The sequence below is a fragment of the Marmota monax genome, unplaced genomic scaffold (assembly GCF_021218885.2).
Source record: "Marmota monax isolate L192 unplaced genomic scaffold, Marmota_monax_Labrador192_F-V1.1 WCK01_AAM20220418_F8-fsc00147, whole genome shotgun sequence".
NCBI lineage: Eukaryota > Metazoa > Chordata > Mammalia > Rodentia > Sciuridae > Marmota > Marmota monax.
The window spans coordinates 4,467,163-4,483,444 of record NW_026693552.1 but is presented as its reverse complement, the minus strand read 5'-3'; the positions used below and the strand labels follow the sequence as shown (position 1 = coordinate 4,483,444).

At 34.1% G+C, this 16,282-nt stretch overlaps 1 protein-coding gene across 5 annotated transcripts in view; it reads left to right on the top strand.

Annotated features, from left to right (window-relative positions):
* The first annotated feature begins 9 nt into the window (after positions 1-9).
* The window catches only part of Nbn (nibrin), a 35,089-nt gene continuing 18,816 nt past the window's right edge, over positions 10-16,282 (top strand). For 2 of the 5 annotated variants that reach the window (XM_046458621.2, XM_046458620.2), the window contains exons 1-7: positions 10-169; positions 3,164-3,297; positions 5,161-5,309; positions 5,738-5,897; positions 8,171-8,274; positions 10,632-10,749; positions 11,301-11,494. In XM_046458621.2, the coding sequence (XP_046314577.1) occupies positions 133-169; positions 3,164-3,297; positions 5,161-5,309; positions 5,738-5,897; positions 8,171-8,274; positions 10,632-10,749; positions 11,301-11,494 (896 nt within the window). In that variant the 5' untranslated portion in view covers positions 10-132. Of the gene's footprint in view, positions 170-3,161; positions 3,298-5,160; positions 5,310-5,737; positions 5,898-8,170; positions 8,275-10,631; positions 10,750-11,300; positions 11,495-16,282 lie in introns of those variants that run through there. The other 3 variants (XM_046458622.2, XM_046458623.2, XM_058583711.1) reach the window with 3 other exon arrangements.

The window sequence follows — 16,282 nt, the reverse complement described above, 5'->3', positions numbered from 1 at the left end:
AGGGCTTGCGCGACTGCCGGGAGCGCGCACGTCCTAGGGTTCCCGCGCATTGCCCATGCTGTGATCGCGTGCACATCCGCTATCCGCTGCGAGGCAGCCGGTGGTCAACTCCAGTCCTGAGGAGCCGGACCCATGTGGAAGCTCCTTCCCGCTGCGGGCCCGGTCCGAGGTAAGGGTGGAAGGGAAAGATAGAGACCCGGCTTTCCCGGGAGCAGCTGCTGCGTGGAGTGTGCGGAGCGACGCTTCCGGTCCGCTCTCACTGCCTTCCGGCGCGGCCTCTGTGCCAGCCCTGGGATTCTGTGAAAGCGGGATGCGAAAGTCGGAAGTTTGCGTGAGGACGCCGCATTTTCTTCCGGGACGGTGCGGCGATTCAGTCCACACCAGACGGGAACCAGCACCTGCTCACGCGCCCTGATGGAGCGAGCCCCGGACGCCTTCCTTTTGGGACACCTGGTCGTAGGCTTTTAGGAAGAGATCACCAGGAAGTTAACAAAGCCAGACCACAGGATGACAAGGAAGCGATCTGTCTGGGGCAAAGCGTTTCTTTTTTTTCTTTTTTGAAGAACCACGTGGCACACAGGAAAACATGCTTTCAGATTTGTTTCAGACCTTTCCCCCAAAATAGCTGTACAGTGGGAAAAGTTGATTCCCCAACCCCTTTCCTGAACTTCTAGCAGTAGAGATTTTTTCCTCATAAGTTACTGGTTGCCTCCTGTGTGTTGTTATTCGTTGATAGAAAGTTAAGCAAGTACCTATAATTGGGTCTTGTCTTCGGAAAGTTTACATTGTGATTGGAAAAAAAAATCAATGAAGAGGCTAAATTGATAATGTCTGGGAATGTGAAGATAACTAGAACAAAAATACATAGAAGAGGGCATCCCTGTGGCTTGGAGTACTGCGATTTGTCCACAAATTTTGTGTTTGTGGACAAGTTATGATTATGTTCATTTAAAGAAACTTGACTGGGGGACTGGGGTTGTAGCTCAGCAGTAGAACACTTGCCCAGCACGTAGGAGGCGGCCCTGGGTTCGATCCTCAGCACCACATAAAAATAAATAAAAGACGTTGTGTCCAACTACACCTAAAAAAATAAATATTTAAAAAAAAAAAATCTGACTGGTTCTCAGGTCTCCTGTAGGTGTGTTATAAGAAAAACTTAAGAGACCGCCAGGGCCTATAGTGCATCCATGTAATCCCTCCCACCTACTTGGAGGCCAAGGCAAGGAAGATTGCCAAGTTTGAATTCAGTCTGGGCAGTGCAGGGAGACCTTGTCTCAAAGTGATAGGATGCTTTCCTAGCCTATGCCAGACCCTAGCATTGCTGAAAGAAATAAACTTGGAACAAATTAAGTTGAGCAGAGTTTGAAGAAATAAGGATTTGTGGATCAAGCATAACCTTAAATGAGTAGATGTTCAGAGCGTTTCGTTCAGCCTCTTGGCCAGGCAACGTTTATGGACAGGAAAGGAAGCCATACAAAACAGCTTGATTGGTTCCACCTCAGCATTTGCCTGATAAGTAACCATGGTCTGATCAGTTGACAGGCAGTCTGATTGACTGATACTCAGGTTAGGTTGTAGTGGAGTGTCATGAACTATTATCATAATCTGATGCAAGCTATAGATCAATTCCCTAATCCAGTTTGTGTTGTGTGGTAAACAACAAAGGTTTTTCCTTGAAACTATCCAGGTTAAGAATCTGATTAACAGGACATGTAGTCCAAACTGCTTTCCAGAATGGAGTTCAGGGCTTTCCTGGGCTCCTTTCCAACTTGTCTAATATAACTGCTCTAATCATCCTACAATTGTGGTAATGGAATCCCCTGCTCCCAGGCTAAATTTCACAAATCCCCAACATACTGTTACTCCAACAATGTGTGATTTACAATGTGTTTTTAAAACTAATAATCATTTCCTATTGATGCTATGTTTAACATAAAAACAGAATTCCCCCAAATCTGCACTTGAATCCCATCCAGAATTTATTGCCTTGATCTATATTATTTACTCCTAATCCATTTCAGACCTTTTATGTACCTGTTTATGTTTGAAGGCTTTTTCTAATCATTTAGTTTTATTAATTGTACAAATTAATGGGTTTCACTGTGGCATTTCCATATGTGCATTATCTTTTTTTTTTTAATTGTACTAGGAAGAGAACTCACTTTACCACTGAGCTACATTCCCAACCCTTTTTATTTTCTTCTTATTTTTTTTTAATTCACTAAGTTGCCCAGATGGGCCTCAAACTTGTGATCCTTCTGCCTCAACATCCTGAGTTGCTGGGATTACAGGTGTACACCACACCTGGCTACACATGTGATGCTTTGTCAACCTTCTTTAATACCCTCCTATTTTCTTCTCCTTTCTTGACAGTCCATTTACTATTTTCAGGTCTTTTCTTTCTTTCCTTCTTTCTCTCCCAGCCCCGCCCAGTTTCTACATATCAGAGAAAACATGTAGTACTTAATCTTTCTGTGTCTGGCTGATAACCTCCATTTCTATCCATTTTCCTGCAAATAACATTTCATTCTTTTACGGCTGAATGAATTTCATTTTGTATATATACTGTATTTTCTTTTTATCCATTTCTTGATGGGCACCTAGGCTGATTCCCTATTTTGGCTATTGTGAACAGTGCCACAGTGAACATGGGTATGCAGGGCATGCTGACTTTACCAGGAGTTGTATAGCTGTATTGTAACTTTCATACCTTTTAATTACTATGGCTTTATGGCATACATTGCCGTCTGATAGGGCAAGTTCCTGTAATACTATTCAAATTTTTCTTGGCTACTTTTAAACATACTTTCCTAATAAATTTTTGAATCTATGTAATTGAGTTCCAAACACAATATTATGATTTCTTGGTAATACATTAAATGTATAAGTTAATTAGGGGGAACATTTACTTCTTTCAATATTGTTTTCCCTTTAGAAAAATGATATAGCCTTTCATCTGTTTAGGAATTATTTTTTGTCCTTTATGGGGCTTTATTAGAAAACACAAGTTTGATATAAACAAAGTTGATTAACATTTAAACATCAAAAGTTTTATTTAAATATTTGACATCACATTTTCTGTACACACATATATGTATGTATGTGTATTTACACATGTGTCTTCAATTTACTTTTTTTTTTTCTTTTTTTTTTTTTGGCTTAGGAGAACCATGCAGACTTTTGACTGGTATTGAGTACATTGTTGGAAGGAAAAACTGTGCCATTTTAATTGAAGAGGATCAGTCAATCAGTCGAAATCATGCTGTGTTAACAGCTAACTTTTCTCTAACCAATCTGGTATGTTACTAATTTTATTTCACTAGTTTGAAGTAAGGCAACTGAAATCATTACAGATTATCTTGGTGCATATGAAAGTTCATTGGACCTTTTGTTTTCATAGAACTGGATTTTTTTAAGTTGTTGATGGACTTTTATTTATTTATATGAAGTGCTGAGAACTGAACCCAGTGCCTCACGTGTACTAGGCAAGCGCTTTACCACTGAGCCACACCCCAGCCCCTGGATTTTTATCTTAATGTTAACAAAATTAAGTACTTATAATTTGGGATGGGGGTATTGCCCTGTGGCAGACCACTTGGCTAACATTGCATTTAATTAGCAATACTACAAAAAAAAAAAAAAAAATCCTTATAGTTGGCAGTGGTACCAGTGATATTTGTGTTTGAAGTTTCTGTGTTAGTAACTTACTCTTAGTGATTTAGAAACTCAGAGGAAGTAGAGCATGTTTGTATTTATTTTCTTAACATTTTGTGTTAGCTTTTTATCACTGTGATGAAATCTAAAGAGAAGAAGTTTTATTTTGGCTCATAGTTTGAGTCCATGGTTGCTTTGCCATATTGCCATGGACCCATTACCTCATAGTACATTATGGTAGGAGTTCTTGGTGGAGGTAACTACTCACTTCCATGGCAGCCTGGAAGCACAAAGAGCAAGAGCCAAGGTTCCAACGTCCTCTTCAGGGACATACTTCCTTTCATTAGGCTCATCTTTAAAGATCCCACCACCTCCCAGTGGAACCATAGGCTGATAACTGAGCCTTGAACACATAGACCTTTGGGAGGCACTCCAGATCCAAATTACAGCACATTTATTGAGTGGGTAATGTGTATCAGTCATCATACCAAGTCTAGGAATAGAACAGTGAATGATTGGACCTTCATGACTCTCCCTATGGACACAAGCATTTCCCTTATAAAACAAAATTTCACAGTAAAAATCATTTTATTGTACAAGGAAAGATAATTCTCAAGTATGCCACACAGCTCCTTTGAATAGCTTTGGTGATTTATTTATTTAATTATTTTAAATATTTTTAGTTGTAGATGGACACAATACCTTTATTTTATTTATTTTTGTATGGTGCTGAGGATCAAACCCAATGTTTCATACATGCTAGGTAAGCCTGTACCACTGAGCCACAACCCCAGCCCCTTGATGATTTATTTTAATAACACAAATCGCTTGTGATTTATTTAATCACAACCATGGATACAAATGTATGAAAAGAGAAATGTATATAAATACCTGTGCTCACAATAATGTTTGTGGTACTAAAAAAAGGCAATCCATTATTTTGAGCAGTGACCACATATAGCAAAAACTGGGTCATTTTGTGATATTTTGGTTTTGTGTCTGTTCTTTTAGGTATAGAGAAACATTATTGAAATTCCTACAGAAAAAGTAAATTATTACTATAAGTAAGAAACTCTAGCTTTTAACTCTTTATTCTTATTGGACCAGTTTTTACAATGTGATTTTGATCATTTAAAAAGGAAAAAAGAATTTTTTGGAAATGAAACTGACATATTATATGTGAAACAAACTGTCCCAAAACAAAAACTTCTAAAATGTGTGAAATCAGAGTCAGGAAAATCCTATAACATAGGATTATTAATATAATTGCACTGATTTTAAAAAAAGCCAATATATGTTATAAAAGCAGTAATCTGGGTTTAAGAAATTTTCTTAAGAAATTATTAATTGCCACTTCAGTGATTATTCCTGAAGGCAACCTTAAATTATATTGTGTACTTAGCTTTTGCTTGTTCAAAAAGTTATTCATCTTTTGAAATCCTTTCCTTGAAAATTGAATTTCTGAGTGGTAAAAGACTATAAATTATTTGTTGATTTTTTTTTCAGAGTCAAATAAATGAAATCCCTACATTAACGATAAAAGATAATTCTAAGTATGGTACCTTTGTTAATGAGGAAAAAATGCAGAATGGCCTTTCTCAAACTTTGAAGACAGGAGATAGGGTTACCTTTGGAGTATTTGAAAGTAAATTCAGGTGAGAAGTTTTAAATTTGACATTAAAATGAACAGTTTTATTTTATATCAAATAGTTCTAAAAGATAAGAGTATTTATGGATAATGAATTGAAAACAGGGTATCAATATAATTAAGTTCCTAGCACAGTAGTGAACCCTTGTGGTTATACATTTGTCAATCATAGGTAGTGATAAAAGTGAATGGCAGTTTGTGCAGGCTCTGAGAACCATAATGGGAGTTCAGTTGCTTGACATAGGTGAAAGTATAATGTTAACTTTGATCATTTTATCTTTACTGGAACTCAAGACTTAGGAAATGATAATTTCATAGGTTATAAAGTTTAATGATACATAAAAATGTGATGTGAGCTTAAAGGTTTAAATTTCTAAAAATTGCCATGTCTATAACTATAATAATAGAACTTTTATAACTTATTTTCACTTACAGAGTAGAATATGAGCCTTTGGTTGCATGCTCTTCTTGTTTAGATGTCTCTGGGAAAACTGCTTTAAATCAAGCTATATTGCAACTTGGAGGACTTACTGTAAACAACTGGACAGAAGAATGTACTCACCTTGTTATGATGTCAGTTAAAGTTACCATTAAAGTAGGTGTTAAAATTTTTTAAGTTCTATAAACCTAAGCTTACTCACCTACTAAGATTTTTGGTTTTTTTCTCAGTACCAGGGATTGAACCCAGAATCACTTTATCCCTGAGCCACATTACCCACCCTTTTTTTTTTTTTTTTTCAGACGGGGTCTTGCTAAGTTGCTTAGAGCCTTGCTTAAGTTGCTAAGGTTGGCTTTTGAACTTGTGATCCTCCTGCCTTAACCTCCCAAACTGCTGGGATTATAGGCTTGCGCCACCACATCTAGCCTGTACCTATACACAGACTTTGAAAAAGATTTGCTTTGAAACTATCATATCTCTTAGTCATAGATTTGTATATTTCCACTCCCTGGCTTTATTTAGGTTCGCATGGCTTTTTGGATAACCTGTTTATTATCTGAGACAAGCAGAAGCACATAAAATTAGATTTCAGATTTTGATTTAGCATTTTCAAAAGGATTTGTGTTATCCTTTCACCATGAAGTTTAATGGAGTTCATAATTTGTGCTGTCTAAAAGCAAAGAGGCTTGTTTTCAAAATTAGCATGCCATGTCTCTTCTGTGAAGTTGTCTTCCTCCAGTTTCTGATATCATTTTGTGATTTGAAGCTCTCTTAGTATTTTAGTATTTATTTGATTTAAGGCCCTAATCACAAAGACTTTTTAAGTTTTTATGTAGTTTTACATTAATAAATCTTCACAACCTAAAGATATGTAGATGTGTACCTTTAGAAGATGCTGATTATATGTTAAACAGTAATATATTTTGGTATGTTTTCAGATTTTGCATCTTCCTCAGATTTGTTTATGTCCAAATCTAATTGAAGAATGACATTGGGAGGTGATTCGTCTCCTTTTAAACAGGTTAACTATAGATATGTGGGATTGTTTTAGGTTAATATCTATATAGAGATGATTCAAAAATATTTTAATGTTCAATATAATTAATACAATTAAATATAAGCATTACTCTAAAGAAGTGTCATAGGCTTGCAGCTTAGATCAAACCTCAAGTTAAACTTGTACCTTGATTGGGGATACCTCTCATCAAGAATTTTTCATTGTTGCAAGTTTATGAAATTGATTCATATATTCAGCACATGAATAGCCTCCGTAGTACTAATTTATACAAATAAACCCACAGATGGTAGATTCATAAATCAGAATGTCTATTAATTTATAGTAGGAATATACTGTTACTGTGATTGGAATATTTGAGTATGGGCTCCAGGAAATCCCCATTAAGATAGTAAAGGTACTTAAGGAAATGGAGTAAACAATCATACACTTGTGTGGTAGGTGTAAAGCAAGATCAAAGGCAGTTAGATTATCTTGAGAAACTATACTGACTCCATGACAGAACTGAATAGTGAATCTTTCTCTATTAGACATTAACATGACTTTTTTCAATATTTTTTATCTTTTTCCATATTTCTGATTAATCATATGCCAAAAAAGAAAACATGGTCATTGTATTGTTTTTTGAAAAATTTTCCAAAATGCAAATTAACTTATATTGTTAAAATTATAGAATGTTAGAACCAAAAGAGAACCTAGAAGTACAAATTGAGATATGGAACAATTAAATAATTTTCCAGGAGTCACATGAGTTATGGTTTACTCAATCCAGTATTGAATTGCACATTACTACTTCATGCTATAAGTTATTTATTTCATTCATATTGGAGGTTAGTATCTCAGATTCTGTTCTTGAGATGTGCCCTATATCTGCTTGTCCCTGTTTAGGCCAGACCCTTTGTTATTAATAACATCCTTATAAACTCTTGCTGTATTATTTCATAGATTTATGCCCAGTCTTCTGCATTTTCATTTCCATTGCTCATAGTAATAGTTTCAAATCTTTTCAGAGTTTGTGACTGTATCTGATTTGAGGCTTATTTATTTCTTAATAGTCTCCTCTGCAGCAGATGCATTTTTTTAGGTCTACAATATGCTTTTCACATTTTAATGTTTTTAAAATTGGAATATGTTTTAAATTGATTGATATTTTGTTACATGTCCCACCACCACCCCCTCAAAAGCAATTATTAAATTAAATTTGTGAATGGTTGATTTTTTTTAGTAACTTGTATTCTAAAACTAAGCAATAACCAAATACATTTTATAAATTGTGCTTCCTTTATAAATTTAGGACTCTAAAGGAAAAACAATATAGAACAGTCTCTTTCTAGTTTATAACTTAAAACATTTTATTTTTTTTAAAAAGTTGATGTATGATCATATATATTTATGTATATTTTCTTCATTTTAGACAATATGTGCACTCATCTGTGGACGTCCAATTGTAAAGCCAGAATATTTTACTGAATTTCTGAAAGCAGTTCAGTCCAAGAAACAGCCTCCACAAATTGAAAGGTACATTATGTATTTCAAATATAATATAACAAGATAGGACATATAAAATAGATGGCACTGATTTTATTTAGACTAATACCCTGTTTGATGACTATTTTAGTATGTAATAGTTGCTGTTATAATTCAGTATTGCTAATGGCAGTTTTTGTTGTTGTTGTTGTTGTTAGCTTATAAAGAAAGGATTCCTCAAATTCCTTGTTGGTTGTTTCTTATGTTCATAAAACAAACATTAAATAAATACTAATTACTTAAAGAAAAAAATGGAAGGAGAGTACATGGCCTTGAGATTTGGTCAGAAGAGCATATGTTCCATCATGCAAGAGGAACCCCTGAAAATGCATGATGCAGCAACCGTCTTCAGGAGCCATGTAGCACAGAAAAAAAATAGTAGCAGAGCTATGGCCTTGAGCATAGAGCTTGTTTTTTCTGAGCTTCAGTTATCTCATTTCAAAAATGAGACTCATAATTGTCCAGCTGAGTTCTTAAAAGTATTAGTAAGAGTATACAGTATTTAAAGTCTGAGAATGTCACCTTGTTTAAAAAAATGGTTCATGTTGCTAATTGAAACAATATATGGGAAGATTCATAAAAGCTTTATTTTATTATTAGTTTGATGCTGTGTCAAGTTTGTGAACCATCAGTCTAGAAGATTTGTTCCCTCTATTATGTTAGTGATGCATAGAAGTAATATATATTGTCCTTGAGAAGGAAGATATTAGGCTTTTTATTTTTCGGATTGTATAGTTAGTCAATTTAATAGCACAAGAACTTCTTTACTTAAAAATGCATGTCAGTAGATTACAGTCTATATGGCAGAATTTTTAGGTACTATAAGATTGAATAATGCCTAATTCACTGTTAACCAGGAAAGTCTATTATATTAGCCCATATTTGATGATGAGCATTGATGATCAGGTTCTTAATATTTTAAAATGCCTATCATTTGCCTTAATAGATTTCTACACCTATCTGGATCTATTTTGATACATTTGTTGAAAATTTCTCGGTACTCAGTTACTGGTAGAAAAAAAATATTTTATTTAAAAGCATTAATTAGTTATAGAAACGATAGGAAACTAGTGATAAAAATGATACAAAGTTTATAGGAAATAAACTTACGTGACTTTTTATATTTTTAGTTGTAAATGGACTTAATACCTTTATTTTATTTTATTATATTTATTTATCTATTTCTGTGTGGTGCTAAGGATTGAACCCAGTGCCTCACACATGCTAGGCAAGTGCTCTACCACTGAGCCACAACCCCAGCCCCTGAGTGACTCTTGATTACATGAATAATGCTTCTTTAGTTTTGCAAAAGCATGATTACTAATCCTATATTTAAGTTAGGAGGCAAAATATATTTTTACCCAAGAAAAAGTGCAGTCCTGTTTAGTTCAGCTATATCTGTATCTTTGCACTATCATCAAAAAGCAGTTGCAGTTTCATGTACCTAACATGATTTGTGATAATTCATTTCATAAACCATCCTCGAGATGCTAGTGTAGATGAAGTCATTTTTAAAAGATTCTGTTTAAAAGGAGTATTTAACTTTAATCATCTGTATTCTAACAAGGGACATTTATTAAAATATTCTATATGTCTGAACATATGGACATTACTCCTTAGAAAAGGACTTGCTTTTAATTTTTTACGGAGTGCTTAATATATTACCTTATTTCAAAAAAGTATTGTTTTTGGAAGATACTATTAGGACATCAATGGGTTAACACTGTGGACCCATTTTCCATGGGTCTCTTGCATTCATCCCCAACTTCTTAGATATGCCAAGAATATAAATCCCTGACATCCCTTTACACAGTCCACTTCTAAGTTATGTTTATAGTGAGAAACCTTGAGAAATGAAATAATGTCTCCCTCTTGGGGCAAAGAGCAGGCTTGCTTATAACTAGTTATAAAAAGCATAATTTCTCAAGGTCATTGTTCCTCACTTTTGCAACGAACTACTGTTATGTGCCTTCTTTGTTTTCCTTGTAGAACTTGGATAGGAGGAGATCTGCCACAAAACTTTCAACCTTTTGTAATTCATGTAATCTGTTAGAATCATATATATTTAATTTATATCTTGTTATGATTATCTACCTTGGATTATTTTTATTTTGAGAAAATAAAGACAATTCTGCTGTAATATGTGGCACCTTTCACCATATTTTTTAAAAAGGGATTTAGATGAGTTTTGTCATTTTGTGCCAGATAGAACTCTTAATTGTTTTATTAAATACTAAGATAGTATTAATGAAATTGAGTCTTTCTACTATCAAATAGTCACATCATTTACTAATTTAATAGTAAACATACAGAGTGGTATATAAAGTATTCTTTAATTATTTTTACAGTTTTTACCCACCTATTGATGAACCAACTATTGGAAGTAAAAATATTGATCTATCAGAACGACAGGAGAGAAAACAAATCTTCAAAGGGAAAACATTTATATTTCTAAATGCCAAACAGGTAACGTTTCCCAAAGAAAACATTACAGAGTAGGGCTCGTTAATACTTTTCATGATAGTTATTAATAGCATTTCATTTGGGAGCTTAGTGTAGCTTTGTGAAGTACAATAAAAAAATGCCCAGGCACCAGAACCTACCAGGTAATCCTGTGTATGATTACAGTATTTCTTATTACCAGTTAAGCTTATATAAATAAACTGGAGAGGACAGAAAACTTATATCTTAACTTGTTCAGTTGGTAAACATCCATGGAATGTCTTCTGTGTACCAAAATGGAGATTCCAAGAGTTTATGTTGTAGAGAATTATGCAGGTAAGTTAGACTGTGTGGTAAATGTGATGAAGTACAGGCAAGGGAATTATTAAGAGGGCTGCAGAGACACCTGCTGAACCAAGAATTTTCCCAAAGTGGAACCTCAAGTTGCCTATTCAGCAAGTAGAACAAATTCTACTTCACATCTCCAATCAAATTCTTACATATTAAGAATGTACTAAAAAAAAAGGAACTACGAATGTTACATCACTTTTTTAAATGTTTCTTTTCATTTTTAGCATAAGAAATTAAGTTCAGCAGTCATTTTTGGAGGTGGAGAAGCTAGGTTGATAACAGAAGAAAATGAAGAAGAAGATAGTTTCTTTTCAGCTCCTGGAATTTGTGTTGTTGATATAGGAATAACGAATACACAGATATTAATTCCTGATTCTCAGAAAAAATGGGTCCATTCAATTATGGATGTGCTCCAAAGGTACAGAATTATTCTTCATTAGTTAAGAGAAAAAATGCAGGGAGGAGATTTTATATGTAATTTTCCTTATTGTGCTTCATTTTAACAGATAGAAGAATTATTATAAAGGATGTAACCTGTAATATACATGAGAACTGATTGTGACTTGATATGCTAGAAATAGAATATCTGTGTACATAACAACTTGATCTCAAGATTGTTTGCCTTTTTATACTATACAATTTGTAGAAACTTCTCTTTAAATTAATAAAGTAATATTAAGTTTTTCTGTAGAATATGTTGCAAAGTGAACATTCAGAAAGTGATTTTTTTTCTGAAATTGGAGCTGAAATGTATTTGCCCCTTGATGTTTATTACCAATTAAAATGCATATAAAATTTCTATCCATCTTATATGAGTTCTTATGGGTAAGTAGGTGGAAAATGTCACATACCTTAGAATGGTGTTTATAGTGGGGAAGGAGAATATAAAAGAGCTACAATCAAGTGTTTGTTTCCATACACTTTTTTTTTCTTTTGTGGTATTGAGAACTGAACCTAATTCCACTATTCGGCCACATCTCCAACCCTGTTTATTTTTTATTTTGAGACAGGATCTCACCAAGTTGCCCAGGCTAGCCTTAGACTTTTGATACGCTGACCTCAGCCTCCCAATGAAGTGGAATTACAAGTGTGCACTACCACACTTGACTTCCTTAAACTCTTTATTAATCATAATATTAGCATTGTTGAAGCCAAAAACTAATAGAAATACCAGACTTGGCAGTCTGTTGATTAAATTTCTTTTCACCAGCAAAAAGTAGTTGAGTCCCAAAATGGAAAGTCCACAGCCAGCTTTCTCCAAAAGACACGTTTCCTTTCCCAGAAGTCCTTCTGATTATGGGAATTGGCTTTTTTCTAAATAAAAAGTTAAAATTTAGTCATCTGTCCTGTAAGTATTTTACTTATTGAAGATGTATTAACTACTGTAAAAGTAGATTTTGTAACAAAGTTACACCAATCTACTACTACAACAAAAATGTACTGTATTTTTTGAGAACCTTAGATGAAATTTGGGAACTCTGCCTGTTACTAGTTATTTTTTTTTTATCATCTCCTTCCCTCATCTATTTCCTAGGCTTGCACAAAATTGGATGAATTTATAAATGATACATTGTCATCATCAAATCATACACAGTATAAAATCTTTTGATTTAATAATTATATAATTAGTTACTTTTAATACTGAAATAAGTATTTTAAAATCTGCCACTTATAATACATGCTAGATAGTTGATCATTCTGAATCCTGGGATCTTCATTTATCTGCTTGTACTTTTTGGGAGTGGGTGTATGTGTGCATGTTATTAGGGTTCTGGCCTAGGGGCACTTTTTAGTTTTTTTTATTTTGAGAAAGTCTTGCTAAATTGTTAAACTGCCTTCAGACTTACAATCCTCCTGCCTTAGCCTCCTAAATTACTAGGATTACAGGCATATACCACCACACTCAATTTACCTGCTTGCTTTTGTGTAGTTTTATAGTTTTTTTAATGTATTCCTAATATGGATTTGTATATGTCTCTTATATTTAACTTTATAAAATGGTTATTGTGCTACATGTAATCTTTGTTTTTTTTTTCTCTCATTTCAATGTTATGTTGTAAGTATTGTGATACATGTTGTAAATTATTTGTTTCTATTGTAGAATATGTTTCACTTTGTGCATATATTAGTTCATTTATTCAGCCCCCAGATTTGTTATCTGGTTTTGAAACCTTGTTTCCAGATTTTTAAAATTTTAAACACTGTTATCATTTTTTGTACCTTCCCTATTGGTACTGGTACAGATTCTTTTTTTTTTTTTTAATTTTGTTTTATTAGCTTATTTTTTTACATGGAACTGAGGGTCAAACCCAGGAATTTTATATTACATGCTAGACAAGCACTCTGCCACTTAGCCATTACCATAGACCCAAGATTTCCTTTTAGAAATATTTCTAGTTTTTTTTGTTAGTTAGTTGGATGCTAATCTTATAATGCGGCGGGGGCGGGAGGGGCATGGGATAAGTGAAGGAACTTTTGATTGGGCAAAGGGAACGGGGTATGGGAATAGGAAAGATGGTGGAATGAGATGGGCATCTTTAAATACCCTAGGTTCATGTATTACTTCACGAATGATATGACCCTACTTTGTGCACAACCAGAGAAATGAAAAATTGTGCTACATTTGTTTATAATGAATTGAATAGCATTCTACTTTCATGTATAACTGATTAGAACAAATGAATAAAATTTTAAAAAATATTTCTAGCCAACAGATATGGTGGCCCATTCCTGTCTGTAATCCTAGTGACTCTAGAGGCAGAGGTAGAAGGATCACAAGTTTGAGATCAGTCTCAGCAACCTAGCAGGGCACTGAGCAACTTTGCAAGACCCTGTCTCAAAATAAAAAAGAGCTGAGGATGTGACTCAGTGGTTAAGCATCCCTGAGTTCAGTCCTTAATACCAAAAAAAGTCTGTGTTATGTGTACATACAATGTGCACATGCACATTTCTAGGACTAGAATTGCAGGATTATATGAATGCTGAACTTTGTTTTTCATTTTACATTCCTACCCACAATAGAAGAGATCCTTCTAGATGCATATCATCTTTTTTTAATGTATAGTTTTATTGTGGCTTTTTTAAATAGTTTTTTTTTTTAGTTATGCAGGACAGTTCAATTCATTTTCACATAATTATATTAGCATGGAATATATCTTGTTCTAATTCACACCCCAGTACCTCAATACTTGGTATTGTCATGTTTTCATTTTTACCAGGTGAATGGATTTATAATCATTGCTTACTGTGGTTTTGATTTGTGTTTTTCTGATCACCAGTGATACTTAATTCTTCACACATTTATAGAACATTTGTTTTTCTTGCTTTGTGAAATACCTGTTTATGTCTCTTGTCCAGTTTTCTGTTAATCATGTTTTTTTCCTTCCCTTTTCTTCTTGTGCAGAAGGTGAAGTTTAGGGCTTTGAAAATGCTAGGCAAGCACTCTACCATTGACCTATACTCCCAGCCCTGTGTTCTTCTTTTTACTACAAATTTACCCAATATTCTTTATACTCAGTTTATATTTTCCTATTTTTATTTTCCTCAGTTTTAGTCATTGGTGTGTGTATATTTAGTTATATAATTTTATCATATGTATGTCTATATTCATCACCAGGGTCAGCATACAAAATAGTTCCATCCCTCATATTGTCTTTTTATGACTATATCCACCTCCAAATCTCCTTTCCCACTATTCATTCCTCATCCTGAAACCATGCCCACCACTTATTTATTTTGTTTCTAACATTTTTTTTTCGACGGCAGGGCGGGGGTTTACCAGGGATTAACTCGGGCACTCGACTGCTGAGCCACATCCCCAGTCCTATTTTTTATATATTATTTAGAAACAGAGTGTGAATTGCTTAGTGCTTCACTTTTACTGAGACTGGCTTTGAACTTGCAATCCTCCTTCCTTAGCCTCCCGAGGCTCTGGAATTATAGGCATGCACCACAGTGCCTGGCTTGTTTCTAACACTTTGTCTTTTTTTTTTTTTTCTTTTAATATTTACTTTTTTAATTGTAGTTGGACACAATATCTTTATTATATTTATTTATTTTTATGTGGTGCTGAGGATCCAACCCAGGGCCTTGTATAGCACTTTTAAATAAATAAAATGTCTTTTAAATAAAATGTATTTAAATGAAAACCAAGAGCATGTAATCTTTTGGGATTGGCTTTTTTTCACTCAGCAAAAATCCTCAGATTAATAGGTTGTATCAATAGTTCATACTTGTTTATTGCTGAGTAATATTCCATGGTGTGAATACCATAGTTTGAATCATTCACCATTGAAGGAAGTTTGCCTTGTGCATAGTTATTGTTACAATAAAGCTTCAGTTAACATATACAGGTTTCCATGTGTGTGTGCTTTTTGATTTATAGCAAGTTTTTCTATTTTCTTGATGTTATATTTCTTTTTTTCACTTATGTGCATTGCAAAATCTGTTACCACTTTATAACTTACCTTTTGCAGTGGGATAAAAAGAAAAGACATCTAATTTTAATATAGTAAAAATTAATATCCTTTTATTGTCAGCACTCTTTTTGTTTTGTTCATAACATCTATTCATAGATCAAAAAGATATCTATATGTTTTTACTAGTATTTTGATATTTTGATTTGAAATTTTTTAATTTATTCATTTATTTATTTTTGGTACAGAGGATTGAACCTAGGGACTGAGCTACATCCCTAGTCCTTTTTATTTTTGTTTTGAAACAGACTCTTGCTAAGTTGCTTTGGGTAGCCTTCAACTTGGTATCCTCCTGCCTTAGCCTCCCATGTTGCTAAGACTATAGGTGTGTGCCACTGCTCCAGGCTATGGTGCTTTTTTGTGGGGAAGGGTTGCTGGGGATTGAACTCAGGGGCATTCAACTTCTGAGCCATATCCCCAGCTCTATTTTGTATTTTATCTAGAGACAAGGTCTCACTGAGTTGCTTAGCACCTTGTTGTTGCTGAGGCTGGCTTTGAATCCTTCTGCCTCAGCCTTCGAAGCCACTGGGATTACAGGAGTGCACCACCATGCCCAGCCAGGCTATGATGCTTTTTAAAATCTTGGTTTTTTTTAGTGTAGTATTGTTATGATTGCACATATAATTGAATCGGTACACACAAAAAACATGTTAAGTATTTTAGACTAATACAACCATATAAAATGTCTTTACAATGAGTATTAAAAGACATTATGTAGCTTTTTGTTAAAA